This window comes from Gopherus evgoodei, chromosome 9 (genome assembly GCF_007399415.2).
Source record: "Gopherus evgoodei ecotype Sinaloan lineage chromosome 9, rGopEvg1_v1.p, whole genome shotgun sequence".
Classification (NCBI taxonomy): Eukaryota; Metazoa; Chordata; order Testudines; family Testudinidae; genus Gopherus; species Gopherus evgoodei.
In genome coordinates this window covers 17,209,344-17,224,023 of record NC_044330.1, presented here as the reverse complement: position 1 = coordinate 17,224,023, position 14,680 = coordinate 17,209,344, and the positions used below count along the sequence as shown (strand labels likewise).

The window sequence follows — 14,680 nt, the reverse complement described above, 5'->3', positions numbered from 1 at the left end:
CGCTCGAGCCCCCTGCGGCTGGCCCTGCTCCCCGCCTCCGGACTCCCGCCCACTCTTGGGCCTCTCGCCCCAGCCCCGGTCTCCCTCCCGTAAGGCCCCGCCAGAGTGCCCCTCTCCTCCCTGGAGCTCCCCTGCGCGCCCCGCCGCGTGCAGAGCCCAGCCCTGCACAGCCCCCCTGTCCCCCTGCATCCTGTGAGCACGCGGGGACCCCTGTCGTGATATCGTAGCAGTACAACACCGCCGCCCTGTCCGTGCTGGCCTGGTGCACCCACCCACCTCCTGTGCATGCTCGCAAGCCCCCCGCAAGCGCAGAGGTGCACCCCAGTGCGCTACACCTGTCGCCAAAGCGACATTGAATCAATGGGAATGACAATTCCCTTCTCTTGGAGGAGGGGATGGAAGGGGGTTCCACATTCAAGAACCAGTATTTTATAAAGAATGTCTGAATTTCTCATACCTTCTTGCAGCTTGAAGACCTATTCAGTTGTAAACAAAAATATGGGGAAGGGATTTTCTTCATAATATGATCTAAAACGTTTTGTTATTTTTCTTATAGAGACAAGGTGGGTGAGGTAATATCTCTTATTGTAACAGCTTCTTTTGGTGAAAGAGATGAGCTTTTGTGAAATTTAGACAGGTAAATGATTACTTTTGTGAATGATGGGTGTTCTTTCAGGTACAGTAAATCACCTCTCCTCCTCCCAAATCCTACATATTTAAATGTTTATTTAGACAAATACTAATGGGGAGAGAGGAGGAGCTTTTTTCCAGTAAATATTCAAGTGGGGGAATAAAGTGTTTCTTACAGCTGGAACAATAAAGGCATTTGTAGTTCAGGTTGCCAAAACATGTTGGGTGGGATCCACAAAGGTACTTAGGTTCCTAAATCCCACTTTTGGTGCCACTGAGATCCATAAAACACCCACTAAATGCTGTAGGTGTCTAAACTAATTTGGCACCTAAGTTTTCAGGGTAAAAGTTCTCCTTCGTGCCTATATTTATGTCTGAGTGTGCCTGTCTGCCTTCCTCAAGGTGTTGAGACACCATCTCCTGCCTAAACCCCAGAGTGATTCACAAGTCTGGGAAAGATAGGCATGTGGTTGCCTATCTCACATGCATGGCCCAAACTGGTAGGTGGCCTCTGAATGTGCCTACCAGATTGAGTCCCATTCAGAATCTGGCCAGAGGAGGAGGAGATGGTGCCCATCTTATAACTTTAGCCCCATGGTTAGAGCATTCACCTGGGACGTGGGAGATCCCTGTTCAGTTCCTCCTTCACTAGCAGAGGGAGAGGGAGGATTTGAACAGGGGTATCCCACATCTCTCAGGAGAGTGCCTTAGTCACTTATATGGGTTTCCCTCAAAGTCTCCTGCTGAAGCTGGTCCACTGTGGATAAATAATAAGTGAATGGAGCAGAAGAACTGAAGCTGGAGTCTCTGACTTCCCAGGTGGATGCCTTACCCGCTGAACTACAGTCATTCTTTCCCTCTGTCTCTGGCCCAATGACTACACCTCTACCCCGATATAACGTGACCTGATATAACATGAATTCGGATATAATGTGATAAAGCAGTGCTGGGGGTGGGAGGGAGAGGCTGCACATGCTAGTGGATCAAAGCAAGTTTGATATAACACAGTTTCACCTATAACGTGGTAAGATTTTTTGGCTCTTGAGGACAGCGTGTTATTGGGGTAGAGGTGTATTTAATGATTTATCCACATTTGAGAGAGTGTTTCTGAAAATTTACAAGTTATTTTGTTAAGTTAGTTTAAGTTAATTAAAGACAATCCTTTAAGAAATTAAGCAGCTATCAGTCTTTTCTCTGTCCCAAATGATCTTAACAATGGAATAATGCAGGCATATCAGACTTCCCATATAGTTAAAATTAATTGAAATCTTGTGCAGGAGCACAGGGGGAATCCTGGAAGCACAGAGTGTCACTGACTAAGGGTACAGCTACACTATGGGATTATTCCGATTTTACATAAACCGGTTTTATAAAACAGATTGTATAAAGTCGAGTGCACGCGGCCACACTAAGCACATTAATTCGGCGGTGTGCGTCCATGGTCCAAGGCTAGCATTGATTTCAGGAGCATTGCACTGGGGGTAGCTATTCCGTAGCTATCCCATAGTTCCCGCAGTCTCCCCCGCCCCTTAGAATTCTGGGTTGAGAGCCCAGTGGCTGATGGGGCAAAACTCATTGTCGCGGGTGGTTCTGGGTAAATGTCGTCAGTCATTCCTTCCTCCGGCAAAGCAACGGCAGACAATCATTTCGCGCCCTTTTTCCTTGGATTGCCCTGGCAGACGCCATACCACGGCAACCATGGAGTCCGTTCAGCTTTTTTTTTTATAGTCACCGTATGTGTACTAGATGCCGCAGACAGAGGCGATACTCCAGCGCTACACAGCAGCATTCATTTGCTTTTGCATGATAGCAGAGACGGTTATCAGTCGTTCTGTACCGTCTGCTGCCGGTGTAAATTGGCAATGAGATGATGGTTATCTGTCCTTCTGTGCTGTCTGCTGCTATCAGGGGTGCCCCTGGCTGAGATCGGCCGGGGGCACAAAGGCACAACTGGGAATGATTCCCCAAGTCAATCCCTCCTTTATGATTTCTAAAAATAGTCAGTCCTGCCTAGAATATGGGGCAAGTGTACTAGAGAACCAGTGTATCAGAGAGCACAGCTGCTCCTTGTCAGATCCCGCAGAAAAGATGAGCTTCATGCCATTCAGGGGGGGTGCCTCTGCAACAACCCCACCCGTTGCTTCCCTCCTCCCCCAACCTTCCTGGGCTACCGTGGCAGTGTCGCCCCCATTTGTGTCATGAAGTTATAAAGAATGCAGGAATAAGAAACAATGACTTGTTAGTGAGATAAAATGAGGGGGAGGCAGCCTGCCCATGCTATGACAGTCCAGACAGGACATTAAGCTGTGCGGGGGAGAGGAGCCCAGCATGCCGCTGCTATGATAGTCCAGGCAGGACAGAATCTTTTCTTTACACAGGAAAGGGAGGGGGCTGATGGAGCTCAGCCCCCAGTTGCTATGATGAGGACGGTTACCAGCCGTTCTGTACCATCTACTGGGAATGACTGAGAATCATCGCTATTTTCACCCAGGCACCCCCGGCCGACCTCACCTGAGGCAAGCCAGGAGCACTCACAAGCTGATGGTGACGACGGATATCAGTCATATTGTACCGTCTGCCACCAGGGAGGGGAGAGGAGCGGATACTGCTCTTCACTGCTGCAGCATCGCGTCTACCACCAGCATTCATTAGACATAGGGTGACGTTGAAAAAAGTCAAGAAACGATTTCTTTCCCTTTTCTTTCACGTGGTGGGGGGAGGGAGTAAATTGACGAGCTATACCCTGAACCATGCTGGACAATGTGTTTGAACCTACAGGCACTGGGAACTCAGCCAAGAATGCAAATAGTTTTCGGAGACTGCTGTGGACTGTGGGATAGCTGGAGTCCTCAGTAGCCCCTCCCTCCCTTCACGAGCGTCCATTTGATTCTTTGGCTTTCCGTTACGCTTGTCACGCAGCTCTGTGTAGCCTGGAGATTTTTTTTCAAACGCTTTGGCATTTCGTCTTCTGTAACGGAGCTGTGATAGAACAGATTTGTCTCCCCATACAGCGATCTGATCCACTATCTCCTGTACGGTCTATGCTGGAGCTCTTTTTGTATTTGGGACTGCTTCACCACCCGTGCTGATCAGAGCTCCATGCTGGGAAAACAGGAAATGTAATTCAAAAGTTCGCGGGGCTTTTCCTGTTTACCTGGCCACAGCATCCAAGTTCAGATTGCTATCCAGAGTGGTCACAGTGGTGCACTGTGGGATACTGCCCGGAGGCCAATACCGTCGATTTGCGGCCACACTAACCCTAATCCGATATGGTAATACCGATTTTAGCGCTACTCTCGTTGGGGAGGAGTACAGAAACCGATTTAAAGAGCCCTTTATATCGATATAAAGGGCCTCGTAGTGTGGACGGGTACAGCGTTAAATCGGTTAACGCTGCTAAAATCAGTTTAAACGCGTAGTGTAGACCAGGCCTAAGATATGTTACGCTCCTTCACGTATCACCAGTTTTGCTAATACAGCCCTCTCACTTAATAAGTCAATTGCAAATTAAGAGTCAGATTCTCCAGTATGCTTAATGCTGCTCTGATGATGCAAAGCAGCTGTAAAATCATCTTAACTAACTGACATGCTCTGGCTGTTTTGGTGTACTGGTGAATTTGCCCCTAAATTTAAAATTTCAAAAAAAGATTTGAGGTTGATACTGCAGATCTTCAAATAATTAGAAATGTTATATGGTAATATTCTTCTTAGGTTTCTTGTTTAGTATTCATGACTGAAAATACCCTAGAGAAATTGAGACAAGAAAATGCATTAACATGGAATTAAGTTTGAGAATATATATATCAGTAACTTCTCAGTTGAAAACATTATAGAGAAGTTGTAATTCTCCTATACCCACGCATTACAAACCCAGAAAATGATGCCATGCAGGAAGGGGAAATGTGAAAAAACCTCTTCAAAAATAAATTTAATCTGAGATCACAAATATTACATTACTTCAGGACAGAGATAAGGTTGTTTAGAGTTCTTCACCATGTATTTTTTTTTTTTTTACCTGAATATGTTTGGAGTTCTTTTAAATGTAACCTTAACTCTGAATTTCCTGGGTTTGTAATGTATCTTTTGGGAATAATTACACCATCCCTATAATGTTGTATTACTGTTAAATTACTGATATATACTCTCAGCCTTAACTTCATTTTAGCATATTTTGTCTGGGAAAATATGTGTGTATGCACATTTGTGAACTAATGGATGCAGTGTTCATGTAATGAATCGTAGAGTTGTACAATACGTGTATTTATTCACTTTGATCATCTCATGTGCCCTGTGCCCACTAATCTATCACACTCGGACTTATTCTGGCATGCCAGGCCTGTGATCAGTGTCAAACAGCCACCATTAAAAACCATCACCACCCAGCAACAAAAAAACTGTCAGAGAAATGTTTTCTCTTTCTTCCTCCCAGTGTGGAATTTTCTGGGGGGGCGGGAGGGGGGGAATCATACCTGGTTTGAGGCCCAAGAAGGACAGGATTCATTCTTATGCTTGTGACCTATTCTTTTTTTTTTAACTTTTAAAAAAATTACTATTAAAAAAAGAAGAAACTGGAAAAGTATAGATAGAACAAGAAAATAATCAGGTGCTTACAAGTTAGAACTGCATCCATGGCAATAATATGGTACAATACTCTAAAGTGTCAGTGACTTGAATTATTCTTTATATAGCAAATAAAGTACAAACAGGATTTAATACAGTCCAGGAAAACACTCACCAATAATAATTTACATATGACATTTAATGTCTGGTGTAATAGCTACCTAAGACTCCAATCCTGCAAACGCTCATATGCGAATTTAAAGCATTTAAGAAGTACTCCTGAATTTAACAGGACTATTCACATTCTTAAAGTTAAGTGTGTGTATAAGAGTTGGCAAGACCGAGACCTAAATTTGTAACACAAATACATAGATAAACATATGTTGCCTTCTTAGCAGTTTCTCCATCATATATCAAACAGAATATAGGAGATGAGTCCACAAAGAAAGTACTCTTTAATTTGCAGAGTTCTTAATTGGCCAAAATGAGTCAATTGTTTTTCTTAGCTTCTTGGACTGTCTTGGCATAGTTCAATAAGGATCACCAGTTTTCAAAGTAATACTGCAAGCTGCCTCTATTAGATAGTCAATTTTTCCTTTATTAGGGTATATCAGATTTTCTGGAACCAAGGGTGGAATCCGTGAATCAATGTGGGCTCCTAACTTCTATTTAATCAGTGGAATTTAGGCACCTTAATATAAGTTAGGAGTCTATGCTGCTTTGTGGACTCCACCCTAACTGTTTATTATAGGTCAGTGTTTAAACTTCCAATTATCTGCTAGTGAATAGCTATAAAAAAGCCTGACTTTAAACTCTGGCATCTTGTGGCCTTGCTGGGCAGTAAGTAGACGCTTTATCCCATTGAGAAGGGAGAGATTCCCAGCAATGGGACATCTAGCCATGGAAGATGCAAAGGTAACAGTGTAGTCTAAACAATTTTATGTTTAGAAAAACTATTTAAAATAACTTCTTAGAGGGGTTTATGTGTCTGACATTGAATTCATGGTAATTAAGTCAAATGACTTTACGCAAGGGGAGAGATGAGATGAAAACAAGCTCCAATAAAAACTTTTAAACTTCTGTAAAATGTTCTTAAAATAGTTCTTTGCTGGTAGCTTTCAACAGAATGCAAGGGCTAATAATATATATTCATTGGGTTTTAAAGAGGAGACTGCCTGGATATGTGGCATAGAGAACAATGTATAATTAACCATGGCACACACTAAATAGATTAAAAGATGGCTAACTGATAGGTCTCAAAATGTAATTGGAAACAGGGAATCATCAAGTAGGCGTGTCTTTAGTGGGGTCCCACAGGGATCTGTTCTTGGCCCTACACTGTTCTAACATTTTTATTAATGACCTGGAAGAAAACATAAAATAATCACTAAAAGTTTGCAGATGACACATAAATTAGGGGAATGGTAAATAGTGAGGACAGATCACTAATACACAGCAACCTGGATTGCTTGTTAAACTGGGCACAAACAAACAATATGCATTTTATTAAGACTAATGTAAATGTATTCATCTAGGAACAAAGAATGCAGGCCATACTCACAAGAGAGGGGAACTCTATCCTGGAAAGCAGTGACTTTGAAAAAGATTTGGAGTCATGGTGGATTATCCACTGAATATGATTTCCCAGTGTGATGCTGTGGCCAAAAGGACTAATACAATCCTTGGATGCATAAACAGGGGAATCTCAAGTAAGAGTAGTGAGGTTATTTTATCTTTGTATCTGGCACTAGTGCAAGTGCTCCTGGAATACTGTGTCCAGTTCTGGTGTCCACAATTCTAAAAGGATATTGAAAAATTTGAGATGGTTCAGAGAGGAACCATGAGAATGATTAAAGGATTAGCAAACGTGCCTCATAGCGATAGACTCTGGGAGCTCAATTTATTTAACTTAACAAAGAGACGGTAACGGGGTGATTCGATTTCAGTCCACAAGTATCTACATGAGGAATACATATTTTTATAGTGGGCTCTTCCATCTAGCAGAGAGAGGTATAACACAATCCAATGGCTGGAAGTTGAAACTAGACAAATTCACAGTGGAAATAGGGTGTAAATTTTTAACAATGAGAATAATTAACCACTGGAACAATTTATCAAGATTCATGGTGGATTCTCCGTCATTAATAATGTTAAAATCAAGATTGGATGTTTTTCTAAACAATATGCTCTAGGAATTATTTTTGAGAAATTTTGTGCGCTGTGCTATACAGGAGGTCAGACTAGATTACTACAGTTGTCCTTCTGGCCTTGGAATCTATTAATCTAGACATAGAACAATGAAGGAGGTTAGGCTCTTGACTTAGACAAAATAAGAAAAAAATAAGTTTCTCATATCCCACCAGGATTTATTTCCTTTCCATAGTTATGTAGTCTCTCATTTTCCCCATATCTAGTTGTGGTGTTTTTCTCCCTCTTGAAATCCCACCCTCATGTCTCCCTTTTTGCTCTGTTTCCACTCAGTGATGTTTCCCTACCACACAGCTCTCTTCTGTGTAGTGTTCTGGCAGCAAGGAGAAATTTATAAAAATTTTGGTCTTTGAAGGATCAAAAAAAGGGATTTTGAAGATAAAGATTCTAGTAAATCTTATTTGGGTGGCAGTTTAACTAAGATAGTAGGAAGAGCACTGTATTAAACAAAATGTTGAAAAGAGAAAATCTGGAGGGAATCAGATTGCTAAAAATGGAGTGATACTTAGTGATATTGAGGTTTCTGAAGACCCAAGACTTTAATTTCTCTGAGAAAGCTGTGTGTGTGTGTGTGTGTATAAAATGATGTATTTTAAAAAAATAAAAATCTTTTCCTTTACAGACTCCAGGTTAACATCTGTTTAAGAAAAAGTCTAAATACATATGGTCAAAAAAGAAAAACACCACCACAATAACTTCCCCTCCCCTCGAATACCTGTTACCTAAGAAACCTGATCCAAGGTGCTCTTTCATCTCTAGTTTAAAAAACAAACATGTTTTATAGCCTACAATGAAAGTATTCACTTAAACACAAAGTCGTCTTAGTCCAGTTCATTTGGACAGGTGTTCAGTTGAACATCACAGCTGGCACTTTGTTGGCAGTTTTAGAGACTAAGCTGTTGACTGAATAGGCACTTAAGTTGAACTGCACTGGCCAGATTCTAAAGTGGATAATTATATGGTGCCTACCTAAAATTGTACCTATACTTTCATTTGGATAAATAATTAATACTTATTAAATGTCTCTCATCTTAGTCTCACTGTATTTCACAAATATTAGTAAATATGACCACTATTACATAGATGGAAAAACCAAGGCAAAGGCTGTGGTTGGCCAATGGCTCAGTGGAAGTTGGTGGCAGACATGGGAATAGAAATCCAGATTTCTTGACTTTCAGTCAGTTTCTCTAACCACTATACACAGGCTTTTGGGATTCAACTAGATGAAAGATGTTAGTCGTTATTTTTACAAGACATTAACATCATAATCCTACAGTTGGTGGTTCTACATTTGGGTTGGAATCTGTGGGTAGGACATTGTACAATAGCTTGCACCACTGTTTCCGTGGTTTACTCCTTCGGTGGATGAATAAAGGACTGGTCTTCAGAATTGACAATAGAACACGTTTTACTGAAACTAAACCAATTTTCCTATATGCTAGGGCTCTTTTCAGTTAGTTTCATGGTGATTTTTTTAAAAAGTGGTCAGATGCTGGGTGAAGAGACAGGGAGGGAGAATGGCAAGAAGAGAGAAGGGTGTGTACGAGATTTCAGATAGTAGAGGAGGAAGAAAGTAAACAGGAAAAACAGCAGAAGTAGCAAAACAGGATATGAAGACAACAATAATTTTTTCCATGATGACAGCACTTACTGTCAGTCAGACAAGTAGTACGGTCTTCAAAAAATCGAAGTCAGGTGTGGGGAAGGGACCAAATCACCTGGCATAAGGTTAGGAGAAAAAATTAGGCATGACCTTTGCTTTTAAAATGTTGTCTCCTCCTATTTTGTCATTAATTATTAATTTTGAAATGTGATGCTTTTAGTTGTTGCAAAACAGAATTAAAGCTATGACTGAATATAATAAAGGAAAAAATAGATGATTCTTTTTTAGTGAGAGAGATTTATATGGGACACGTCAGTGATCAATAGTAGAGAGAGAGGAGTTTGGTGAGGTAATATCTTCAGTTGGACCTTTGGAGCAAGGACCATGCTGTTCATTATTTATATATTGCCATAAAAAAACTTGGTGCCCCATCCAGTCCCCTTCTCATTCCTGACTGCTCTCCCCCCAGGACCCCTGCCTCATCCAACCACCCCTTCTCAGTGACTGACCCCGGAACCCCTGCACTCGACTGCCTCCCACTGCCCCATCCAACACTCCCACCTTTCTGACTTCCCCCTGGGACTCCTGCATCCATTCAACCCCCCTGTTCTCTGCCCTCTGACCGCCCTGACCACTATCCACACGCCCGCCCTCTGACCACCACCCTGAACTCCTCTGCCCTCTATCCAGCATTCCCTGCCCCCTTACTGTGCTGCCTGGAGTGCCGGTGGCTGGCGGCGCTACAGCCACACCACCTGGCTGGAGCCAGCCATGCCATAACCACTGCGCAGCACAGAGCACCAAGTTAGGCCCGGGCTCTGCAGCTCCACTGCCTGGCCAGTCAGAGCATTTGCACCAGCGGTGTGCTGCGCTGAGGCTGTGGGGGAGGGGAAATAGTGGGGGAGGGGCCGGGAGCAAGCTTCCTGGCCCAGGAGCTCATGGGCTGGGCTGGAGGGTCCTGCAGGCTGGATATGGCCTGCAGGCCATAGTTTGCCCACCCCTGGTCTTGGCTGTGTGTTTAAACCAGCATTAATTTTATATTTTTATATTATAGGAAGTTGGTGAGCCGTTCAAAGAGGAGAAAGCTGTAGCCAAATACCTACGGTTCAACTGTCCAACAAAATCTACCAACATGATGGGCCACAGAGTTGATTATTTTATTGGTAAGATTACTTGTAACCAAATAATGATACTTCATATTTACAAATATTGTACTTTTTTTTTAAATTTAGGTTACTAGTATTTTTAATTAGTAAGCTGTATATCATTTATAGCCCAGGGAAATTAACAAGGCACTTACTAGTCAGAAGATTACATTTAGCAACCTGAAGTAGATGCAGAAAACATAGTCAGGAAAGCAGAAGTGATGTCCAGAGTAAGACACCCTGGTGAAAAGCCCTATCTGTCTTCAACTCCTATCTGCTGGTAAGGGAGGAGGACTGAGATTTCTAACGGAGTTATCCCCGCACCCTGCTTGGGGGCTCTCATGTTCAGATCAGTCACTGAGTAGTAAATGTCTGATAAATCTGACACCACATCCAACCTCTAGCTGCTGAAAGGGAGAAGTAGCTTTCTGTCTCTTCCCCATCCTCTTGAGTATCCTGGTTGCTGTGAAAGGGACAGCTCTGCTACTTTACTTCCCCAGAGCCTTCAAGCTGCTGCGGGGGAAGTGGCAACAAGTTCCCACTATACAACCTCTCTCTTAGTCTCCAGTTTTTGGGTCTTTTTTCTCTGTGAATACAGAGCTTTCTCAAACAGCAGTAGCAGCATTAAACTAACATGATTCATGATAGCTTCACAGTATTCCTGTAGGTTCTGAATGGAAGCAGGAAACTAACCAGAATCTTGTTAATTTCATTGTCTTGCTGCCTCATAGAGCTATAAGGAGTAGTAGAGGTACTGTTTACAGACTTGGCAAGACAGTACTACATCGGCTATTCTGTTCTCATCCGGAAACTTATCTTTGTAATGATAAGGGTTATAAATGATCTTTTAATATGAAATTGATGGCTTAGTCTCTCGTAATTGCCAGGGAAACCATCCCATGTGCCATGGCCAGTGATTTTTTTTCAAACCCTATTTTTAGTTTGCTTTTTACTGTGAAGTAATGTTACAATAATTCTGAGGTGTTTTCTGTGGCATTAGGATTATTAGACAAGAAGTCCTACTTCTACTTATAACTTCACACAGACTCCTTTCTGTAGTTTTGGATGAGCTTCTGGACCTTCCTGCCCTAGTTTCTCTATCTGTAAAATGGAAATGAAGGTAATAATTACATACCTCATATAGGTGTAGTGAGGCTCAATTAAGCTTCATAGTGTTTTTCAGATATAAAGGGCTATGTAAGAGCTATCTACACCTCTACCCCGATATAACACTGTCCTCAGGAGCCAAAAAATCTTACTGCATTATAGGTGAAACCGCATTATATCAAACTTGCTTTAATCCGCCGGAGTGCGCAGCCCTGCCCCCCTAGAGTGCTGCTTTACCGCATTATTTCCGAATTCATGTTATATTGGGTCATATTATGTCGGGGTAGTGGTGTACTTGTATTATAGCTTTTTTGGTAGTTTGAATGGTTATATTTTATATTTTTCAATCACTTATTTCCTTGTAACTTTTGGAGATGACACCCTATCCTCCTGATCTTGTATTCACTGGTAAAATTTTATACAAAAATAGCAGTAATATAACAGCAAATTCTACTCACATAGAATGAAAACATTTCTTGCTTGAGTGTTCAGTAAGTTGTGCTGATATTTAAAATGTTTATGCTAATCATTTTTTATTTTTTGAAGGGCGTCCATCACTTCCTTTCTCCATCCCTTTCCCATCACCACCCTTAAAAGCCCCAAGTTAAGGTGACCTTCCTGGCTGAGGAGAGCTGGATTTTGTTTCCTTCCTCCAGGGGCTAAGGATACTACTTTCACTTATACCCATCCCCTGCTGGCTTAGGGTGGTGTGGTAGCAGGATTACTCCACCTGTATTTGGTATAATGGTGCTGTAATACTATAGTAGTTCAAAGTCTCAGTTTTGCCTGGGTAGAAACAAAGTGCTCTGTTGTGTATCCTTCAGTATTATAAGGAAACCTCAATGTGGGCACCCTCCTGCTTCCAACATTAGTAGCACAGGCATAGCCTGCCTCAGTTTCCATTTCAGCCACCTATGCAAATGAATATTGTCTCTCTCAGCAGCAAATTCAGACGCTTTTATTCATATCCAGTGCCACAATCTTCACATCTCTCATGGTAAAAACAGCTTCTCCCTAAACCCCAAAGTAGAACACAGTATGCTCCAGAGTTACAACATAGCACTCTTCAGTCCCGTTCAGAGGTCACCATTCTCTGGTTGTCCACCTGAGAGTCATTAACCCTTCAACCCCAGTTTCTTTATCCCTGTTCCAGAACCCTCACTCTCCAAGGCATTCACCCGAGAGTTCCAAGACGAGTTTCTTTCCCACAAGTCGTCTTCTATAGCCGCACGTTAGATGCCTGCAGCATTCCACTCCCCAGGCCTCCTTACTTATGAGTTTTACCTCTGGTCCTGCGGATCTTCCTCTAGAGTCAACTCCTTGCATCTAGGTCTGGCTTGCACTGGTCAGACTGGTTCTTTCCCTCATTCCTAAGGCCTCTGCACAAGCTTCCCTGCAACTCATAAAGGTTCCCCAGCACTAGTCAGTCCTCCCAACAGCTTTCCTCCGAACTAGTCACCAGCAGCTCACAGTTACTGTTTCCCTACTGTTGCTTCCCTCTAGCCACTATTTGCTATTCTTTCGTTTCTCCTCTGGTCTCAGGCTGCTCATGCCTGCTGCCCCTTCCTGACTCTGACATGCTCACACTCTCTCTCTTTGTCTCTGTCTCCTCCTTTTAATATGGCCCTGCTCTGAAGCCCAATTGGAAGGCACAGGTGTAGTGAGTCCCTCTCTCTCTTAAAGAGGCAAGTCTCTCTGTGACTCCCAGAATACAGCCAAGATGATCAGTGTATTCCTAACTGATTTTTAATTCTTTTAATTCTTACTGTGGGGTATAAAACAGGATTGTAAATAGTTTATAAAAAGGATTACATTAAAAAAGGACAAATGCAAAGTATTCAGTTTACGAAGGAACAATCATTTGCACACACACAAAATGGGAAATCACTGGGGAAAGGGATCTGGGGGTCATAGTGGACCATAAGCTAAATATGAGTCAACAGTGTAACACTGTTGCAAAAAAAGCGAACGTCATTCTGGGATGTATTAGCAGGAGTGTTGTAAGTACAACATGAGAAGTAATTCTTCTGCTCTACTCCGCACTAATCAGGCCTCAGCTGGAGTACTGTGTCCAGTGCTGGGTGTCACATTTCAGGAAGGATGTGGACAAATGGAAGAAATTTTTGTTACTCTTCTCTGGACTGATTAAAGGTCTAGAAAACATGACCTATGAGGGAAGATTGACAACACTGGGTTTGTTTAGTCTGGAAAAGAGAAGACTGAGAGGGGACATAACAGTTTTCAAGTACATAAAAGGTTGTTACAAGCAGGAAGGAGAAAAATTATTGTTCTTAACCTCTGAGGATAGGACAAGAAGCAATGAGCTGAAATTGCAGCGAGGGAGGTTTAGACTGGACATTAGGAAAAACTTTCTAACTGTCAGGGTGGTTAAGCTCTGGAATAAATTGCCTAGGAAGGTTGTGGAATCTCCATCATTGGAGATTTTTAAAAGCAGGTTAGACAAACACCTATCAGGGATGGTCTAGATAATACTTAGTTCTGCCATGAGTGAAGGGAACTGGACTAGATGACCTCTTGAGATCCCTTCCAGTCCTATGACTCTACGATTGACAGAATAGTTCAACAATATATTTTGCCATGAAGCTATTGTAGAGTTCCAACAAACCTGAATTTGGAGTAAGGACTTAATTGTGTTCCATGTGATTGGACTGGATTTTGGAAGTGTTTTCATGACATTTACACTTTACTGGTATGATGCTCTGGCACTGTATGGATTATAGTTCTATGACATTATGCTTTTTTTAAAAACCCTCAATAGTAAGAGATTGTAAAACAAAATATATGTAATACACCAGACTAAAGAGTGGAAAAAATCGTAACTCTTTTCCTGGCTACACACACAAACAGCTGCGTTTGTGTTTTACACTCATTCAACCTCAAACTGGGAGATCACATGGTATAATCAATAACATTAATAGAATACTTCAGTAATGATTGGCTGAAAGCAAAGGCTTTCAGTTCTGAAGGGATAAAATTGGAATCCAGACGTGCAGCCTGTTTATGCAAGAGCTATTGTGCAAAGTGTAAATATTAAAAAAAGAAGGGGGGAAAGGATGTATGTGCCAGAGCTCCAGTCAGTGCAGCTGAAGTTGGACAAAGGTAGTTCTGCTGTAAATTACCTTCTCGCTAAATGCCTGACTGCAGCAGCCCCCACAGAAGTACCAGAGCACAGCAGCACTCCAGCCAGGCCTCGTGTTCCCAAAATGCCCTCTATGATGAGACTGGGAAGCAATGCTGTGGGGCTGGCTACAATATCTTTCTGCCATCTGAATATAACACTATGCCAGAGAAATTTCCATATAACTGGTATCTGGTTAAATTGGCTTGAAGGCTGCATTGTACTACCAGTGCAAAGTAACTTTATTGGGAGCCAGGATCTGACCTGGAGCCTTTAAATTTCTAAAGT

The 14,680-nt window shown here is 42.3% G+C and overlaps 1 protein-coding gene across 1 annotated transcript in view; it reads left to right on the top strand.

Moving 5' to 3' along the window:
* SEC62 (SEC62 homolog, preprotein translocation factor) overlaps positions 1 to 14,680 on the top strand; it is a 33,836-nt gene that overhangs the window by 152 nt on the left and 19,004 nt on the right. Inside the window, exon 2 of the mRNA XM_030574580.1 lies at positions 10,056 to 10,164. Within this exon, the coding sequence (XP_030430440.1) occupies positions 10,056 to 10,164 (109 nt within the window). The remainder of the gene's footprint in view (positions 1 to 10,055; positions 10,165 to 14,680) is intronic.